Source organism: Schistocerca cancellata, chromosome 5, assembly GCF_023864275.1.
Source record: "Schistocerca cancellata isolate TAMUIC-IGC-003103 chromosome 5, iqSchCanc2.1, whole genome shotgun sequence".
NCBI lineage: Eukaryota > Metazoa > Arthropoda > Insecta > Orthoptera > Acrididae > Schistocerca > Schistocerca cancellata.
Window position 1 is genome coordinate 727,886,980 of NC_064630.1, and position 21,992 is coordinate 727,908,971.

A 21,992-nucleotide genomic window follows, 5' to 3' on the forward strand; every position below is an offset into this window, starting at 1 on the left:
TATGGCACAGTTTGTGTAAAAGAGCAGAGACAATACTAAAACTTTGTGAACACAAAATAATCTTCCCCGAAGTCAGCTTCAATCAGATTTTCAATGTTTCCGAAAATAATACGTGAAAGTATTTTGCAACCATGACTAATGATGTAGTAACAATCGCACTCGTCAGCAGCTGGCTTCTTTGGAATTGGAACACGCTAGCAAAATTAAAACTCTAGGTGCAATGGCCATAACCAGTACTCAGCTCCTACACCAGTATAACTGGTTCAGCGCATTCAAGAGGATGTTAATGGAGTAGTGGTGTCCACTCATCCGAGATTTTCGTGTCTGAAGGACGTCTGATTGTAGCCGATGCCGCCAACAAAATTTAGCGCCAACCTTAAACAAAGATTTTTTTTAAAAAAACTTTATTTTTTCAATAGTCTTATTTTTAAAATGACTAAAAGTAAAAGAAAGATATAACGCTCTTGTATTTGTAGATAATTTATTAAATCAAGAAATAATAAGTCACTGACACAGTTGATCATTTTTATATTTGGTTTATTTCAGTCCTTGTGCGACATAAATCATTCGTCAAGTTCATTTTGTTCCTATCTTTTTTTTCCACTGCAACCACTGTCGAATACTCACTTTGACACCTGTAAGCTATAGCGAATGGAATCAGTTTTCTTCAGTCATGTACGATAATCATGGATTTTCACAGTTTCAGTTTCTACAAAATATCCATTCTGGCAGCTCTGTTTTATCTAATTCTATTTTTGGAGTATTTTGTTCGCAGATTACAAGAAATTGAAGTGCAGCACGTGTTTAACTACGTGAAAAATTTTTCTATTCACTAAAACTAATTTGACGAACAGAGGAGTTTACTAGTCGGTTTACAGATCATGAAAATAGTTGTGAATGGAATTTATTTCAAATGGCAATTCATGATTTGTTTCATCTATGAATAAGCACTAGGGTATCCCTTATTTTCCAACTTCAGGGTTTTTGAGAGCTCGTTCTCCATTATTGTTGGGGTTGCTCTAAAACATGTCTGCATATAATTTTTTGTTAATCCAAGCATCGTAACCCGTGCCCACTTGAGCGCCAACTGGCATGAGGAATACGGTCTTTCATATTGTTTGCAGATGTCGCCCTGACGTCACTAGTGCACGTCGAGTGCAGTCACTTGCTTATTTGTTGCCGATCGTACCAAAAGCATTTTCCAGTCGCTACTCTACATCTACATCGACAGGATTACTCTGCAATTCACAGTTAAGTGCTTGTCTAAGATATCCCATCAGTTAGGTAATGCCAAGGAACGTGTGTTTTTAATAGGAGATATAAAACATCATGTAACTCGACACAAGTTATCATCAAGTAGACAAGGGGTGAAATTTTATTTTACAATATACGGGAAGTAAAATTAACCGTTAGTGAAAGTGCTGATCTTATGGTTCACGAATGCATTATATTTTGGGATTAAACAAAAATTCTGGCAAGAGCTATTAAGTGTTCTTCCCAAAAACTTACTAATTTGCATCCGGAGTGTAGCAAATACCTAAAAAACGCAAAGAAAGTCTCAAGATGTGTTTAAGCACCGTGAAGAAAAGTTTATAAGTAGTTTGGACAATTTATCCGATATCTTACATGCCAATACTCTACAAACAATCAAGTTCGGAGAAGACAAGATGATTTTACATCGAAAGAGAGAGCCGGGACGTAAAGGGTACCTTGCAGGAGTAGACCGAATTCTTGCGCATAGAAAAGAAAGGGCGAAGCAGAGAAAATTGGAAGAAGGGAAAAGGTGAGAGCAATAAAAGTGTTCAGCATCTACTTCTACATCTACTGCTGTTTTCCGTCTTCTTCATCTGAAGAATCAGACAGGCATTTTCAAGTTCACATCAAGTCCACGTCGATGGTGATATGTTTTTGAAACGTACTGCTGCGAGTAATCCATTGGTGAATGCTGCAAGGCGTGCTACCAACGATTTTGTTACTTAAAATTAGCTGCTGCCTTGGATAAATGCCAGCTGAGTGTAAGAGATTCCATATAGATAGTTCGGGTCACAGAAGAGGCATTTGGTTACAATACTGATGAGTTCTATATTATTAGTTCTGCTCTTCATAGAATCAGACAGAAGAAGAGAAGAGAACGTTTGAAACAATAAAATCACCTGTCAAGAATGATATCCCTGCAGCTCTTATTGTTCATTTGGATGGTAATCCTTGCCAGCATTAAATGACAGGGATGCAAAAGAAGGAAACAGTCATTGTTACATTTGGGGACAGTGAATAGCTCATTGGCGCTCCAAAATTATAAAATGCTTCTGGTAAAGAACAAGGGAACGCTCTTTGGAATGCATTAAAATATTTGCATACTGAAGACAATGTACAGATTCTCTGCAGCGACGCAACAGCATCAAATAGAGATCGTCTTAATGGGGCATGCATCTTACACACATTGAACATAGAATTGTTTTTCCCATGCCATAGTAATATGTAAAGTACATGGTGCAACAAACAGTCCTGAGATACCAGTTTTTAAACATTCGAGAGAAAACCGCAAAAATTATCAATGTCAGTAATCTTCACACTAGCAAATTGATTTTTGATTTGGAGTTTGGGCGAGAAATTGAGAAGACGTTAGAAAGAGAATTACGTATAGATACACCAACAGTTAGAGGAGACTGCTGTTAACTCATAGAGCTCTGTATAGTACTTTTGGGAAGAGAAATTGGAGAAAAACTGAAAATCTCCAGGAGCAATACATAAATCAAGATGGATAGCAAGAGCGATATATTGTTTAAAAGTGTTTCTGTTTGGATCACAACTTGAACTATCCACTGAAAAGTCTCTATTTTCATTTCAATTGGTTATGTCAAACCGCGGCTTAAGTGCAGTGGAATTGTAAAAGCTCCTCATCTGGATCTCTGTGTCTTAAAATATTTGAAATCAAATGAAAGGATATATTACACGATTTCAAAATGAGCTATAAGGAAATTTAGCCATCATTTGCATATTTATTGTCTCTCTCGTCGGTTTTGATGATGACGTGGGCGTACAAACCAAAATGAAGATGAAAGTAAATTTCGGCAGAGAGAATCTACAAATGGAAACGAGATATTTTTCGTTTTGGGGAAATTGGAAGGACCATTATATGGAAAGTTTAATATTATTTTGGTTACCATTTCTTATTGGTTTTAATTCGTTAATTTACATCTTCTAATTCAATTTTCTCTTCATTTCACAGAAAATATTAGCCGACTTCGTGTCAAGCAAGAGCAGAGATCTGTTCTCTTGCTGAAGATACTCAACGCTAGTTTTATTCAAGAGTCCCTAAAACATGGACGTGCAGCACTTCATATTTAGATCCTAAAAGAATGGTAAGTTGAGAGGTTAAAAGCAGTTAACAAATCTGCTGAAACCTTTGCTAAACTTTTCACGGTCTATTGACCGTAGATGAGGAAAAAGGGAATTTATATTCTCGGTGGTGTTGAACTATAGTCATGCAACACTTTTTAAAAGAGTAAACAGCCATTTGCTGTGTGTTACTATATTTGTCTTCTGTTCTATATAGATTTCAGCTTTTATGCAACTGTCAATCACAATGCTGAAACCTGTTAGACCATTATTACATAATCTCTCTTAAGGCAGTCCAAAGCGGGTAAGCAAGATTAACAAATGTCTTGTTTACCTGCTTCGGACTGTCTTAACAGGAATAACACAGTAGTGGTCTAACCACTTTTAGACGGCCGCTGGTGGCCGAGCGGTTCTGGCGCTACAGTTGGGAACCGCGCGACCGCTACGGTCGCAGGTTCGAATCCTGCCTCGGGCATGGATGTGTGTGTTGTCCTTAGGTTAGTTAGGTTTAAGTAGTTCTAAGTTCTAGGGGACTTATGACCTCAGCGGTTGAGTCCCATAGTGCTCAGAGCCATTTGAACCTAACCACTTTTAGCGTTGTACTTGATAACGGCATGAAGGCCAAAATCTAGATTAGCACGGAAGACAAATATAGTAATACCCAGTCAAATGGCGGTTTACTCTTCTAAAAACAATTTCTATTCCGTTGTGTTCATGAACATCGTAGAGCGTACCCAGACTGCAAGAAAGAAACACTGAAAAGAAAACATTCTCAAGTACACAAAACGCACCCTAAAAAGCGGAAAATGTATTTTATTTTGATTTTAAGTTGACATACTTTTACAATAACTAAATACTACAAAACCTAAGTATCTCAGTATTAAAATTTGTCGTTCTAGTCAGCACATGTTAACGTGATGCTATTGAGATGAACTTTTTTTTTCGGAATAAATCTAACCAAATAGAAATCATTTAAGGGTTGAGCGTAAAATTTTTCGAAAAGCAATTTTTGTGGCGAAATAAGGAAACACAACGAACACTTTCCTTTTTTCGTCAAGCGTCATTGTTGTTTCTGCCTCAAGTGAAATGTCCTTTACTTCAGTCCTGCGTTGGTAAAGCTCCAACTACACTACTGGCCATTAAAATTGCTACACCACGAAGATGACGTGCTACAGACGCGAAATTTAACCGACAGGAAGAAGATGCTGTGATATGCAAATGATTAGCTTTACAGAGCATTCACACAAGGTTGGCGCCGGTGGCGACACCTACAACGTGCTGACATGAGGAAAGTTTCCAACCGATTTCTCATACACAAATAGCAGTTGACCGGCGTTGCCTGGTGGAACGTTGTTGTGATGCCTCGTGTAAGGAGGAGAAATGCGTACCATCACGTTTCCGATTTTGATAAAGGTTTGATTATAGCCTATCGCGATTCCGGTTTATCGTATCGCGACATTGCTGCTCGCGTTGCTCAAGATCCAACGACTGTTAACAGAATATGGAATCAGTGGGTTCAGGAGGATAATACGGAACGCCGTTCAAAAATGGCTCTGAGCACTATGGGACTCAACTGCTGAGGTCATTAGTCCCCTAGAACTTAGAACTAGTTAAACCTAACTAAACTAAGGACATCACAAACATCCATGCCCGAGGCAGGATTCGAACCTGCGACCGTAGCGGTCTTGCGGTTCCAGACTGCAGCGCCTTTAACCGCACGGCCACTTCGGCCGGCTCGGAACGCCGTGCTGGATCCCAACGGCCTCGTATCACTAGCAGTCGAGATGACAGGCATCTTATCCGCATGGCTGTAACGGATCGTGCAGCCACGTCTCCATCCCTGTGTCAGCAGATGGGGACGTTTGTAAGAGAACAACCATCTGCATGAACAGTTCGACGACGTTTGCAGCAGCATGGACTATCAGCTCGGAGACCACGGCTGCGGTTACACTTGACGCTGCATCACAGACAGGAGCGCCTGCGATGGTGTACTCAACGACGAACCTGGGTGCACGAATGGCAAAACGTCATTTTTTCGGATGAATCCAGGTTCTGTTTACAGCATCATGATGGTCGAATCCGTTTTTGGCGACATCGCGGAGAACGCACATTGGAAGCGTGTATTCGTCACCGCCATACTGGCATATCACCCGGCGTGATGGTATGGGGTGCCATTGGTGGCCAGTAGTGTAGTAAAGAAAAGCGACAACTTTTTCTTGTCGATAAAATATTCCCAGTTTTTCTTACAAGCAGGGTTTAAAATTTGTAATCGTTCCAAGAGATGGCAAGGTGCGTCATTTTGGAAATAAACATATTATTCATCATTCCAGAAGAAAATTTTTAGATTGATAAATATAACAAATTCAGCAAATGTCCCAGGGTGAACGAAAATCAATGCCTTAGGCACAGGCGATGATAAGGGCGCGGGCGACTAGACTTGGAGCTCGGCTCCTTCCCCGTTGCCTCCCCCCTCCCGCCCGCCCCGAGGTTTTAATCGTTACAGAAGTATCTTACAACCAGCGTTACGTGGCTGATCGAAGTGAGACAGTACTATAATTAGCTCATGGATGTCTGGTTGTCACAATTTTTATGGAAGATTATGCCATTTCTTCCGTCGCAGCTGCGTTTTTGAGCCGACCTGAGCTCAAAACAAATGCATGACAGTGCCGAAATAGAGCTCTGACTCTTTTTCCCTATCAGTTCATAATATCCGTCGTTGTCGGGGCACAGGAAATGACAGGTCCGACACATTTTTGTTTACAACCAACAGTATTTAAAATTTGTAAATAATAGATTTCAGCTATCAGTCGTCCTTTTTAAATTTCATTGGCAGATCTAGATTTCAGCTAGAAACTAGCAATTCTCAATGCACTATCATTTTTGATCAATGCATGTAATGCCTGTTGATCGGGCTTCTTCCATAGTTCACTGAGTATTCATAAGTATTCATCTACAGTTCATTGAGTATTCATGAGTATTCAATGAACTGTGGATGAATCCCGACCAACAGGCATAACATGCATTGATAAAAAATAGTAGTGAATTGAGAATTGCTAGTTTCTAGCTGAAATCTAGATCTACCAATAAAATTTAAAAAGGACGACTGATAGCTGAAATCAATTATTTAAAAGTCAATATAACATGTCGCTGAGTGCATCGGCCTTCTGAATGGAAGGTAACCTGCTGAGTATTTCAAATGGTTCAAATGGCTCTAAGCACTATGTGACTTAACATTGGAGGTCATGAGTTTCCTAGGCTTAGAACTACTCAAACCTAACTAACCTAAGGACATCACACACGTCCATGCCCGAGGCAGCATTCGAACCTGCGACCGTAGCAGCAGCGCGGTTCCGGACGGAAGCGCCTAGAACAACTCACGCACAGCGGCCGGCCAACAGTATTTCCTCATTTCTAATTTTTTCCTGCTTCTGACTTCTGAAATTCAGTCTTATCAATCTAACATTATTGATATATGAATAAAAATATATTTTCTAAATATTTTACTTCTTATTTCCTAACTTATTCATCATTTGTGGGGTACATGTCAGATTTACGCACATAAGGATGTAATTTCTGATCATAAACATAAAAAGTGACTCATGTTAATAATACAATAATGTTCATAAAACCAAAACGTGAACTTTGAACACAATAACGAGATTCTACTTAGCTTTACATATCACTGTACCTTTAATAAATACTGAGGGGATAAACACCAGTTCTCTAGTATACCGTGAGTTTTTTGCAACACCTGTAAAATTTAGTTCTTCTGACATGACCCACCCTTTCATATAAAAAAATTGCAATTTAGAGTCCTGACCTTCCCCCCCCCCCCCCCCCCTCAAGTTAAATTTCTGCTGATGTCCAAGGCAGTAGTATGAGTTTTACGCCCAAAGCATGGATACATATTCAACCCCTCTTTTCACTTTCGCCTTTTATTATATTGTGCCATAATGATGTTGTTACTTTATGCTGTTGACATCTTTTTATGTTTAACAGTTGTCTAATGATTGTCTAACGACTGAAAGCACTCACTAGAGGAAATAAACTTGATTGAGACTGTTTTCTTACAGTCAGAATATTTGACACAGTATAGAGCACAGTACATTATATTGGACGGTGAGCGTTCAGCAGAAATGAAAGTAGCATCAGCAATACCCTCAGACGACAACATTAATGGGAAGCGATATGCATGTACACAAATGGCTATAGTATCGCGTACACAAGGTATAAAACGGCAGTGCATTCGTGCATTTGTTCTCCGATGATTCATGTTCAGAGCTTTCCGACGTGATTATGGCCGCAACACGGGAATTAACAGACTCTGAACGCGGAATGGTAGTTGGAGCTGGACGCACGGGACTTCACATTTGATAAATTGTTAGGGAATTCGTTATTCTGAGATACAGAGAGTCAAGAGTGCGCCGACAGTACCACATTCCAGGCACTACCTCTCACCACAGACAACGCAGTTCTGGTGGCCTTCACTTAACGACCGAAAGCACCGGCGTTGGCGTAGAGTTTTCAGTGCTAAAGGACATGCAACACTGTGTGAAATGACCGCAGAAATCAATGTGGAACGTACGACTAACGTATCCGTTAAGAGAGTGCGGCGAAATTTGGCATTAATGGCTATGGCAGCAACTCTAGTGCCTTTGCTGACAGCACGACATCGCCTGCAGCGGCTGTTCTGGACTCGTGACCATATCGCTTGGACTCTTAGACGGCTGTAAAACCGCGCCTGGTCAGATGAGTCTCCATTTCAGTTGGTAAGAGCTGATGGTAGGATTCGAATGGGGCGTAAGTGGACCCAGGTTGTCAACATGGCTCTATGCACGATGGTGGTGGCTCCATAATGGTGTGGGCTGTTTTTACGTGGAATGGGCTGAGTCCTCTGGTCCAACTGTACCGACCATTGACCGGAAATTGTTATGTTTGGCTACCTGCAGACCATTTACAGCAATCCATGGACTTCAGGTTACCAAACAACGATGTCATGTCATTGGATCACAATTTGTTCACGACTGGTTTTAAGAAACTTCTGGACAATTCGAGCGAATGATTTGGCCACTTAGATCACCCAGCATGAATCCGCCGAACATTTATATGACGTAAGCGAAAGGTCAGTCTTTGCACAACATCCTGCACTGGCAACATTTTCGCATTTATGAATGGCTGTAGGGGCTTCATGGCTCAATATTTCTTTAGGGGACTTTCAACAACTTGTTGAGTTCATGCGACATCGAGTTGCTGCACTTTGGCAGGCAAGAGGAGGTCCGACAAGGTATTAGGAGGTATTGAATGACTTTTCTCCTCTCAGTGTACACCCAGGTAGCTTTTTCTGAAGTGGTAAACATTTCTTTATCTATACGTGTAATCACATCTAATTATTTCCGTCCAATTTGGGCAACTCCTTTATGGTTTTTGTGTTAGAGTATATATGTAAAGTTTCTCCCTTCTTTCTGTTGTCTTCAGTTTCAGTGCCAGGCAATTCCATGTGTGGAGGGTTCACACCCGTCCCTTGACTTTGCGTGTGACCAGAACTTCCAATAATTTTCTTGTAGATTTTTTGCCAAGATGTGACTGTGAAGGTTATTTTAGGTTTCATTCACAGTTCATGTAATGAATACATGAGTTGCTACTAAGTTTTCGCTATCAGAAACCTACGGCCTTTCGTGTGGCGATACCATTAAACAGAGATTGATATTTGCCTTCTATTACTACTGTACTTGGTATGTTGCCGACATGTGTTGCTAACTATGTGTAGAGGTTTTTTTTAGACTAGTGCATATTCTTCCAGTTTTCATAAATATAGCAAAAGATGACTGCAGTGTCTGCTACCTACCAATGAAGACCCAAAATAAAGAAAACTACAAGAAAAACTGTTACATTGAATTAAAAAAACACTCAAGTCTGCAAAAATTCCAGCACCTAGTGTGAATGCACTCCGTCTTCAGTCCACCGGGACCATCCGACCGCCGTGTCATCCTCGGTGGAGGATGCGGATAGGAGGGGCGTGGGGTCAGCACACCGCTCTCCCGGCCGTTATGATGGTATTCTTGACCGGAGCCGCTACTATTCGGTCGAGTAGTTCCTCAATTGGTATCACGAGGCTGAATGCACCCCGAAAAATGGCAATAGCGCATGGCGGCCTGGATGGTCACCCATCCAAGTGCCGACCACGCCCGACAGCGCTTAAGTTCGGTGATATCACGGGAACCGGTGTATGCACTGCGGCAAGGCCGTTGCCACCTAGTGAAAATGTCCGAACTGAATCCAAACTAGGAGACTTTATAAAACAGCGTATTAGCAATTAGTGAATTCAGTGAATGGAAGATGGCCAACATACTGACGAGTACATCCGTATCTACATCTACGTCTACAAGGATACTCTGCAAATCACGTTTAAGTGCCTGGCAGAGAGTTTGTCGAACCACCTTCACAATTGTCTATTATTCCAGTCTCGTATGGCGCGCAGAAAGAACGAACACCTATATCTTTCCCTACAAGCTCTGAATTCCCTTATTTTATCCTGGTCATCGTTTCTCCCTATGTAGGTGGGTGTCAACAAAGTATTTTCGCATGCGGAGGAGAAAGCTGGTGATGGGAATTTCGTGAGAAGATTTCGCCGCAACGAAAAACGCTTTCTTTTAATGACGTCCACCCCAAATCCTGTATCATTTCAGTGGCACTCTCTCCCATATTTCGCGATAATACAAAACGTGCTGCCCTTCTTTGAACTTATTCGATTTACTCCGCCAGTCTTGTCTGGTAACGATCCCACACCGTGTACCAGTTTTCTAAAAGAGGACGGACAAGCATTGTGTACGCAGTTCCCTTAGTAGATCTGTTACATTTTGTAAGTGTCCTGCTAATAAAACGCAGTCTTTGGTTAGCCTTCCCCAAAACACTTTCGATGTGTTTCTTCCAATTTAAATTGTCCGTAATTGTAATTCCTAGGTATTTAGTTAAATTTACGGCCTTTAGATTTGACTGATTTATCGTGTAACCGAAGTTTCACGAATTCCTTTTAGCACTCACGTGGATGACCTCACACTTTTCGTTATTCAGGTTCAACTGGCAATTTTCGCACCATTCAGATATCTTTTCTAAATCGTTTTACAATTTGTTTTGATCTTCTGATGACTTTATTAGTCGATAAACGACAGCGTCATCTGCAAACAACCTAAGACGGCTGCTCAGATTGTCTCCCAAATCGTTTATATAGATAAGGAACAGCAAAGGGACTATAACACTACCTTGGGGAACGTCAGAAATCACTTCTGTTTTACTCAATGACTTTCTGTCAAGTACTGTGAACTGTGAACAAATCCAGTCTAATAACCGAGACAATATTCCATAAGCACGCAATTGCACTACAAGCCACTTGTGTGGTACAGTGTCAAAAGCCTTTCGGAAATACAGAAATATGGAATCAATCTGAAATCACATTGTCAACAGCACTCAACACTTCATGCAAATAAAGAGCCAGTTGTGTTTCACAAGAATGATGTTTTCTAAACCCATGTTGACCGTGTGTCAATAGCCCATTTTGTTCAAGGTAATTCATAATGTTCAAACACAATATATGATCTGTAACACACAATATGACCCAAGCTTGGAATGATTGACATCTTGTGATAGAGTGTACAGCTTGATGTACAATACTGCACAGGGCTTAATTTCTGCAACAAGTGTGGACCATTTTGCATGGATGGCTCCAGGTCTTTTGTGGTATGGATTGATGTGCGACATGCCGAGAAACAATAGCCATTTCCAACGATAATCAGGAAGTGACTGCTGTTGACAGTGTAAATCTGTGTGTGCATATGACTTCCCCTCCACCTTGTCCAATGAATATTGGAGGTCTTAAATCTGTTAAGACACTATGTTGGTAATCACACATGTAGAATGCAACTTTGAGTGGCATTTAGCGAAAAAAAAAATACGATGGCTTGGGACTGTCTCATAAAACTCTTAAGATAACACCTAACTAATTTCCTTCTAAAATATGTAGTTGATTTTCTTCCAGGCCCTTCTCCAGTCCGATAGCATGCTCAATCCTTATTGACCTCATTACCAACAAGATGCTAATTTTTCTTTTGGATTCCTAAATATTATGGACCATAATGTTGAGGAAGTCTGAGAGACCAAAACACTTAAGTTTCCTTCAGGCAACCCCATATGCCACATTTCATGATAATACCTGGTTACACATAGAAAGTGTAAGTATACAAAGAACACCATATTACTTGTCAAATATGTCTGGGATACTGTGCCAGTAGTCAGTCTGTTGTGAATTTTTTCCAGCAACCACCGTTGATTCTTCGCAGAGGTACTGAAGCATTCAGTGAATTCTTGAATCCTGAAGTTTGCTCTCTGATTCTAATTGTGTATACTACTAATCTGTGGAATATTTTTTGTTTCAGTCAAATGTATCCTTCTTGTGTTGTAATTCTCATAAACACAACTGTACTTCAGTATGTGGAACAATGAAAGCCACCTCTGCCATGATGATAAAGAAATTTGTTGATGTATTTTCTGGTACTCATCACAAAATATTTCTAGTAAAATGAGCAGGTGGAGAACAGTTCAGTCTGTCTACTTACCTAATAATCATACATTCACGTCTGCTACAGTTAAGCACTACCACCCAATCCAGCACAAACTTCCAGTGTTCACCTACAAAAATTCAAATTATCCATACTTGTAAGGACATACTCATACTGTTTACAATGCTAAAACAGTAGTATGTAAGTGTTCTATATGTCACCACTATGTACTTGCCAACTGCAAGATAATGTATGTTCAGAATAAGTTTAGAAGATGCTTAACTGGTACGGAAGCAACAGAACCCATTAGTTTTACTCATATTTCCAGGCAAAGTTGAGTCTTGTACCAAATTCACTGATTTTCTGTTTTGATTTGCTGATATCGTGTTCCATAAAATTAACTTTACTCACACATATCCTTCTAACATCCACATAATCATCCTATGGGTCACAGCATGTGTCAAAGTTGATCTTCACTGTGATGAGCTATGAGACAAATATTCTGTGTGGTTTGCAGGAGCCCCATATGTGCCAGTGCTATTCTGGCGACATCCGTGTGCAGCTGTAGGTAATGTATCTGAAATTGGCTCTTGGCTAAGGTCCTTATTTCATCATTGAAGTCCTTTGACAAAGATTTTATAAAAGCTAGTACCACACTCTAACTTAAAAGCGTCCCAGAACAACATCGAAGATTTTTTAAAATGTCGTTTTTAAATATGTTCGATGAAGGTACTGTATAGTGTAATATAGGCGTAAGAAAGTGGATAGTGGCTGGTGACTCAATACCCCTTCCAGGAACGTAATTATTAGTAGCAGAGTAATCATATAGATAATGTTCTGAATGTTTTTCACATCCACAAATGTATTTTGAACAATCTGTCAAGTCAGCACTACCAGCTTGCACAGCCAAGTGACTGAACTGCACATTCCCTGTGTTTGGGACACCTTTATTACCCCACCACACATGAAAACTAAATGCAAATCATCCAGTACCACAAATAAATGTTTAGTTTTTAGCACCACAATTCTAGTATCATGGCAGTGACTTATCTTTCCCAACATCCGTGGCCATTGGGCATTACCTGCAATAGTACCAATAATTTCTAGTGGACACCGCTCAAATTTTATCGAATACTGCCCCATCTTCTCCACAGAAAAGGTCCTCATGTTATCTACACTGAACAACAGCCCTGCCCTTGTTCACAGTTTGCCTGCTGCCAAAAGCCAAGAGACCCAAAGTTCTCTGCTGGTGTAAATTCCACACATGATGTGCTTTTAGTGTTGCATCCCTCAGTGTGCACCACTTTTTAATAAGTATACAGAAATGTATGTAGTGTAGACCATCATAACATGGCATAGTAAAATTTTCGTAATCCTCATTCTTCATAAATGTGCAATATTACCTTACCAAAAATAACATAGTGTTTATAATTCCACATTTTTTTGGTGTTGTTGGAAAATAAGTAGTCAGATATGTGAATAAGGATATCAGTAAAGAAGCACAGTCTTGCTGAAGTCAGTATTGATCAGAAAATTCGAAAATATCATGGAAATTAGAACATGCACTTCATGCTCTGAAAAATCTCCTGAATAGATTTACTGCTCCAGTGCTACAGTCTCCATCTTTCAACCTGAAAAGATATGAGTATGGAATATCACATGGTATTTTAAAGTCGTGTGATGGAGCCAATAGTTTCCACTATGGTAAGTAGTTTGATGACCAAGAAAAAGTAGCAGAGGCATAACATAAGGAAATGACTATGTTGTGAATGAACTATTTCATTTCTTTTAGCCAAATAGGTCCTTCATAATTAACACTATGGCAAATGTTTGAACAACAACACACGGGGATTCCACGTAAATAGATTAGAGTGAACAAAAAGCACAACATTCCTTTAAAAATAATAAATATATTTTCATATCACAGCCATGTTTTCAAACAGTCATTATACACTGTTCAGTATTTTTACACAGAATGCACAGGAGGCATAAAATTTCTTGAATGATAACCACAAAATGCAGGCTAATGTACAAAAATTTCCATCTCTAATATGAGGCTTTCAGCTAACTATTCTATGCAACCGGACATAAAAATAAATATAGGAACAAGTAAAAAATGTTCTATGCCAACTATAACATTACATAGATCAACTGGAAAAAGCTTTTGACTGAAAAACAGTTCCTCATATCCAAATAATAACCTTCTTCAAATACCACATGACCTTCTTAACTAGTTCATAGTTATTCAGTATACATTATTAGTCCACAATTACACAGTATACATCAGTTCCCAAGTTGAATCAAGATACTAGAAGACAGGAAAAATTCAGTCTCCTTTACTTAGACCTTTTACTTGTCTCTTTATGTCTTGAACTACCAAATAAATTGCACGTGCTTTGAATCCATTCTCTTTTTCACTTCTCATACCAGGCTGTCAGTTCCGCTTAAAATCCCCGAACTAAGACATAAACCTACACCGTACTGGACAAGAACTGTAAAACTACATGACAGCTGAAGGACACTAGCTATTCCGAGTATAATTGTGCACAGACCATTCCTCCCAGCGCTGCATTCCTTAATGCAATGCACTGAGATGCGACACCAGCAAGACTGCCACCGGGCACAAGCTGATACCAAAAAGAAAGTGAAGGACCACCTGATGTCTACATTTAAAGCAGTTTTCATATATGACTATTCACATAGGTAAGTTTAGAGTTTCACAAAGAAATGTTATAATCCCAGGTGTCCAGTGAATGTGTAAGTTAACAACTGTCAACACTTTTGGAGAAACATTACACCAGTTAAGTAAAAATAGCACAGCGTTGCTAGGTGACAGTCTTGCACACATTATAATAGCTCGATTTTACAACAACTATTTATATAGCAAATTGGAAAATTAATCTTGCTTTCATTAAAATAGTCCTTTTTACATTTTATAGTAGTGACACTAAGTATAAATAAATAAAGAAATAAATTACGAAAATATAAATATATTCGGCTAAGTATGGCTTCGCTTAAAATAGCACGAATTGTGACTTTTTTAACATTCTTTTACATAACTAGAGTTTAAAATAACCAAATTTAAATTAACAAAATAAATAACTCATCACAATATTCATAAATTAGTCTTACATTCTAGGAAAGTCTAATACTGTACAAAACCATACCACAGATACAAACACACAGAGACTCTCACACATGAGAATATGCCTACTGGCAGCTACACAACTTTTTATCAGAATCACAAGAGGAATTAAGTAAATATTAAACCTGTCACAGGGACATACATAAATACATCAAGTGTCATACATAAATATGATTTACAGGGACTGCACGCCTTAGATTTCCTTTTATAAGGAACAATGGCAGACATCTGTCAGGGCTATATTATCATTGTAGCTAATATGTTGCAGCACTCCAATAATTCCAGCAAAGTCCTTTATGCTACACCTGTGAAAGATCACAGGCATTTCATTAGTGCCCACTGAATCATTAGTGCTGGAATTTCAGTAATGCCACAGGGATAGCCTATCTTCTGTTAGGACATATGTAAACAACATCTCTTATGAAAGAATACTTCAACATGAGTTTTGTGACTCAGCCCTTTTGTCCTTAAAAAAAAAAAAAAAAAAAAAAAAGAGCAAAGGTTGTGGATCAGTGTCTGCAATAAGTTTCTTCCTGCTTTCAAGATGTGTGCCCAAAAAAACTTAGTTGAATAAAGAAGTAAGATCCAATTCCATGATAAAATGACATTTATACTGCATCAGTATTTGTCAATCAAAACCTATTGGATCTCGTTATGCACTGTTTAAATTAGCATATACCATTCATCTTGTGGAAGGGAGGGTAAAGTTTACAAGTTAAAAGTGATTTTTTAAATGTTTTTATCACTTTTTTCAGTAAGCGTTGGATGTCAGTTCCAGTGTAAGGTGAATCCACCCACCCTCTTACACTTGTTATTTAGAGCAAACTTTTGGCAAAATACTGAAAAACTGTTCAAGCAGTGAAAAACACTTAGCCAGAAAAATAAATTGCATCCATTGTCACTGACTTTTCTCCATTTCAGGATGTAAGGGACCAGTCACACACTGGGAGGACAAAACCATTAACTAACCAATAGAATTTTGTAGCCCACTGCAAATAGCGTACAGTCCCTTACTTATAACAGCAATGTTTCTTTAATGGCTACATTACATAGACCACACGTGTCAAAATTGGAGTTCCGGGCTTTAGGAACTGTGATGCCACCAGTGTAGGGAAAAGCCAGTAGCATTGGAGACACGGAACTACGCAGAGCCTCAGCAGGCAGGATAGGTGCTAGGATTTGCGAAGTAGTTGATGACAGCATTGGTGTACTTCAGGGCGTTCACGTAGTCACGGTAGATGATCCAGTCACGGGCATCACCTGTCTCCAGCCTCACCGCATCTTCCATGATGTCACGACTCACGCTCTCTGGCAGCTCCACTGACAGCTGCTGCATAACTGTCACCAGCTCGCACAATACCTGTGAAGCAAACAACTCTCATGTCAAGACTTGCACCTCAGCTCTTTACTGATGGTAGATTAGGAGAGGAGTAGTGTGGCTTTAGGAGCTGCAGTTGCTAACATAGAGTAGTTTTAGAAAAATCCACGAAAAATAGTGTTATTTTAAATTTGGGGAAGGCTTTTGATAGTGTAGAATGGTATAAAATGTTATTTTCAGGATTCTTCTGTAACACCACATTTCAAAAGCTTTTATTCTCAGCCTGTCTGAACAGCTTATTGTCCACGTTTCACTCCTTATACATCACTGCTCTCGGTAAGTACCTTCACCAGTCAAATGCCTAATATTTAAATTTTTATTTGCTGTGAACAAACTCCTCTTTTTCAGAAAGGTTTTTCTTGCTATCACCGGTCTGCATTTTATATCCTCTCTACTTCATTAATTATCACTTATTTTGCTGCCCAAATAGGACAACTTATCTACTACCTTTACTGTCTCATTTCCTACTCGAATTCTCCCAATATCACCAAATGTATTCCAACAACACTCCTTACGGTTGTTTTATTTTTATTGATCTGTATCTTATAATCTCAAGACCAGAAAAAATCTATGAAAAGCTTTGTACAGGGTACGATTCTGCACCAAGTGTGAAGCATAAGACAAAGGAGAAGATAAAAATGAAATGATTAGTTCAGATGGATTAACTGAGAATGGCTCAAAGATGTCTCATAATGAGTAAATGAGACTAACTGTCCGATCAAATACATATGAGAGGAAGAGAGGGAATGTTTGGGCATATATTATGACATCAGTTGCTCAAAACTGTAGCAGATGGGATGGCAGAGAGAAATGATCGCCGGGGGAGGAATATTACAGAAGAATCGTTTGCTCAAGGCAGAACCACATTTCCTTATTAAATACAATTATCATTATTAATATTATTATCATCTTGTTGGTGGTTTGGTCCATCTGTGCAATTAGACAAAAGGCCGTTTGTTTTTATGCCATACACATTTTGCTCTCTTTTATTTATGAGACATAATCAGTGTTGCCCTGGAATTGTACCTCACTGGCCTGTGTACATCAGCGGTGTCTTATTTTTGAAGTTAGCGAGCACACTTCCTTATCACTGTGTGTGTGTGTGTGTGTGTGTATGTGTGTGTGTGTGTGTGTGTGTGTGTGTGTATTTTTTAACATGTGTTAGTTTTGTGTATTTCAAGAAATATATTAAATGTGACCACATCTCCAATAAGATGATGATGATGATATAATAATAATGCATATTGTTGATTATGTGACATGGAGTAGTGATGCTGAAATGATGAGGACGACAATTGGCAAGCAACAGGAATTGAGAACTAGAGAAACACCTAAGGCTTACACGAAGCACTTGGATTGGTGTAATAGTGCTAAGTATTCTGATTATGGGTCCAATATCTCAATGTGCATGAAGTAGAATTATATATTGTATGACTGAACGCATATATTTGTGCACAAGTTTGGTATTTGGCGTGATGTACAACTTGATCCCATGGAAAAGATTTAAATGTACCAGAGTGGATGGTTTAGCCCCATTTTTTTGTAAGTGATACTCAAGACACATACACCTGAGCTTTCATTTTAACCTTCCCTCTGTTAATCTACTTCAGTTTTGACAACAGATGTCAGAGAACAGACGAAGTTCTGCAGTTTTACATTATGAGCAACTGTGTGTGATTGGGCAGGCCATTGCAAGTGGTGAAGGAAGAGAGTGGTGTCTTAGGCAGTTTTCAACACACACTACAGTCAAAATACTCACCAGCCGCAGCTCATCCTCGGCTTTTGCGAACTGTTCTGCGAGCACATCGCCTTTGTCCTTCCGGTCCCAGACGATCTGCTCCAAGCCCACTGCGAATCTCTGGATGTTTGTAAACGCCCTGCGGAGAGCTTCCCCCTTCTGAAATCAAAAAGACAATTATTTTTCTCCATATAAAGGAGTATATACGAGGTATTGTGGTCCTGCTATAAAAATGCTAACTATGTTGCCACTTAGTTGTTTGTTGGATATGTGACTCATTTAAATGATACTATGTATTAATAAATCTGCCTTCAAGTCACATTTATACTGTCCTTATTTTGCGGATTGCGTCTTGAAAAATGTGGTATCATTAACACCACCACCACCACCAGCAGGCACATATTTCATTTCTACAACATGCAAAGTTGCAAGTAATCTAATCACTGTCCACCTATAACGCCGTTGTCGGAACCTGACTAGTTTGTTGTTTGGTGCAGGAAACATGAATCAACAGCTTGCATCTGAGTATGCAGCTGCCAGCATCAAATTTCAAATTTCACTGTCACAAATGAGTAAAATACATGTGACTGAAAGCATATTTATTAATGCATTACTTCATTTAATCTAGTTACAAATCACGAAAAAGTAATGGAAAAATTAAATGCGTATTTTACAATTACAAAACGGACATTTTCTTTTGGGCTCGTTAGACGAGACTTATTTTTTAGCGTAAATTGTACACACCTCCAGGCCATTGAAGTGATCGGATGGCAGGCACTCGTCCATATTAGGCAGCTCAGGCAGCCAGGGGTATTTCTTGTCCTTGAATTCACTTTCAATGTCGGAATTACCGTGGAAGACCTCCTTCGACTGCAACAGAACAGAGAACAACGCGTAAGAACTTTTCGCCGAGCCAGATCTCTGTAAGACAGTATAAAACACAAGCTCTGAAATGCCGCCCTGAGTAGACCAGAATCGGAGCAAAGCAACATGTTCGTGTACTCTCTGTCTTAAAACGTTGCAGATGAGCACTAAGAAGACCGCGGGAGACATCTAGGTTAAGTTCACATTACGGTGGAATTGTCCACGCGCTCTTGGTTCAGGGACGAAAAAAAAAATGTTGTTATGTAGAGCTATTGTTCAATGAAGGGAAGGTAGGTTTCCACTGTCGAAATTGCAATGATTTTAAAAGAATCACTAGGTGAGCTAGATAAACAACGTCGTCTTGTAATTTGAAAAAGCACCACAGCACCTGTCAGGCGCCATTTAGTGGGGAGAACACCTCATACCTAAAATGATGTGTGGGGAGTTTATGTTGGCTAACACCTTCCTAACACTGTGACACTACATATGGGCTTTAAATCGAGGTCTTGAAGAATAGGTGTTTGTGAGACAAGATGTGATAATAATTATGTTCCACCAAGATCCCACAAAAAATCAATTCCAACAGAACAACAAGCACGAACTGTGCACATCGCAGCTAGTTTTCTCGGCTGCGCACGGCACTCGAAACTAAATCGAGACCCGGTCACTGAGCGCTCTGCTCACAACGCCCTCCCGCAGGAGACGACGGCGAGGGGAGGAGAGGAGAGTTGCGCCGCTCAAGGGGGATTCCGAAGACGTTCCGAGAATCCTTGGCCCCGCGCCACCCGGCTCCCAGGGCGAGCTCCTGTTTGTTGCCTGCTACCTGTGCCTCAGGGGACTTTCCCCGCCGGTTATGCCAACAACTTGAATCCGTTGCTTCTGTGATACACTTTTAATTAGGAAAGAACAGCACCTAACAGCATTCAAAGGATTCAACACCTGCAGCCTGTGCATCCAATAGGTGTAACAACGTATGTGGATATGAAATGGAATGTCACATAGGTTCAGTCGTAGGTAACAGAGACGGAAGGCTTCACTGGTAGAATACTAGGGAAAGGTGATCAGTCCAGAAAGGACTCTGGTTACAGAATACTCGTGAGACATGTCAAATAGCGCTAACAAGGAATACCGATCACATGTAAAGACGGGCACAACGAATGGTCACAGATTTACTTGACTCAAGGTAGAGTGTCACTACAACGGTGAAAAACGTGATCTGGCCGACGCCTGACGATGTACGCCAAATATCCCGCGAAAGCCAACATATACAATCTCAACAACAAGTATTACGCGAGGAATCTAGGAATATACTACAGCCCCCAACCATCGCCTCTGCAGGAAGCGACAAGACAAAATAACAATAGTTAAACGCGCACATAACTATTCATGCAGTCTTTCTGTCCGCGATCCACACGCGAGTGGGTCGCGAAGAAACGCTAAAACGTGGTTCAGTGGAATGCGCAGTCTGTCAAGTAATAATCAGTCTGTTCCTCTCTTCGCGGTTCCTCCATGAAGGACACTTACGGTAGTACATTGTTTAATTTCTCGCTTAACACTGGCTTCTGGAAATTTGTAGGTAGGCTTTCACAACCCGTGTCAGCCGTATTTGCTGAGTCCGACACACTTGAGCATTATTTTATGGGGGGATGCACGAATTTCACGTGTATACTCATTTTATTTTTCCGGAGTCGTATCAATGAACGGAAATCTACCACCTGCTTTACACTCGACTGGGCGTATGTGACGATTCCATGTCTTGTCCCCATAAAGTTGCCCCGTCGCTCTATCCAGCGCATCGCAGAGGGTAAGTTCAGTTTCCACCTACACAAAATGGGAATCGTTTTACTGACGCGAGGAAATGACTTTGTGCGACACAGACTCTTTTATTAAAAAAGAATGCTTCAAAATCAATGCATTCGTGATGATATGTTTGTGATGAATAGTAAGGTATATACTCATTTGGATGCTAAGCTGTTGGATTGAGGACAATGGAGAATTACAGAAGAGATCCATCCACAGTGTGAAAGTTTGCTGTGGATTTTTCCATATTGGGAGGGGAAAAACGCTGTTGTGGTAACAGTAAGTGCTGTGTGATATGTCAGTACACAGCGCCGGTAGCAGGATTCTACAGTACGTCCGGGTAGTTCGCGACTTCTGCTCAATGGCTGCAGTCGGCTCTCGCGTAAGAACCTAAATATACGCAGACACAACAGCACGCGGCGGCAACAGAATGCGCAGAGACCTCGCGGAACCTTGAGTCTAGGAAGGGGGGAGGTACGAGGAGAGGAAGGGGAGTATGGGGTCGAGACGAGGAAAGTGGTGGAGAGGGGCGGCGTGTCTGCAGCCGGTATGCAGATGAAGGGGCAGAGAGCGCAGTTCTGCGTAGAGCGGCGCGACTTCACGGAAGGCGGCGGCCGCTTCTCGGAGTGACCGCTGCGGAGACCGGGAGGAGAGGAGAGCGTGGCCCTGGAACGGAGTCACGCGACCGCGGGGCGCCCCCCCCCCCCCCCCACCAGCGGATTTGAAAAACGAAACCCGACTAGCCCGGCCGCACAAGAAGCGAAACGAGCCGCGCCGTCCGCAGTGTGATTGCCTTACGACATAATTGTCGCTGATTATTCCGGCAGGTTTTTTTCACGCCGCGACCGCTTCTCGTCCCCGCCCTCCCCGCTGTGGCCGACAGACTCGTCGTGTGTAGACGCCATTCTCCCCGGGCTGCCGCGTCAAGAGGGCACAGTCGCTACTACAAAATCAGTGAGTCAGAGTAGACTCATCGCTAATAGACTACTAATCCACAATATAAAACAATTTAATGTGCGTACATCCGATAATGAAGGTTAAAGCTTTTAGGCTGTTAGACCGCGTCATGTTCCTCTTTAGTTTCTTCTTAAACAATCGACATTTCGCCCCCTCTGCTGGATTCTTCTTGGCATTTTCTGGCGCTTCCATATCGCTGGAAAGAAGACATCGAAGAAG

General features: G+C 40.6%; 1 protein-coding gene across 4 annotated transcripts in view; it reads right to left on the reverse strand.

The window, feature by feature from the left end:
• Positions 1-13,781: 13,781 nt before the first annotated feature.
• The window catches only part of LOC126187902 (uncharacterized), a 1,224,785-nt gene continuing 1,216,574 nt past the window's right edge, over positions 13,782-21,992 (reverse strand). For all 4 annotated transcript variants that reach the window (XM_049929256.1, XM_049929255.1, XM_049929252.1 and 1 more), the window contains 3 exons: positions 18,897-19,022; positions 18,174-18,311; positions 13,782-16,396 (listed from right to left, as the gene is read on the reverse strand). In XM_049929256.1, the coding sequence (XP_049785213.1) occupies positions 16,190-16,396; positions 18,174-18,311; positions 18,897-19,022 (471 nt within the window). In that variant the 3' untranslated portion in view covers positions 13,782-16,189. The remainder of the gene's footprint in view (positions 16,397-18,173; positions 18,312-18,896; positions 19,023-21,992) is intronic.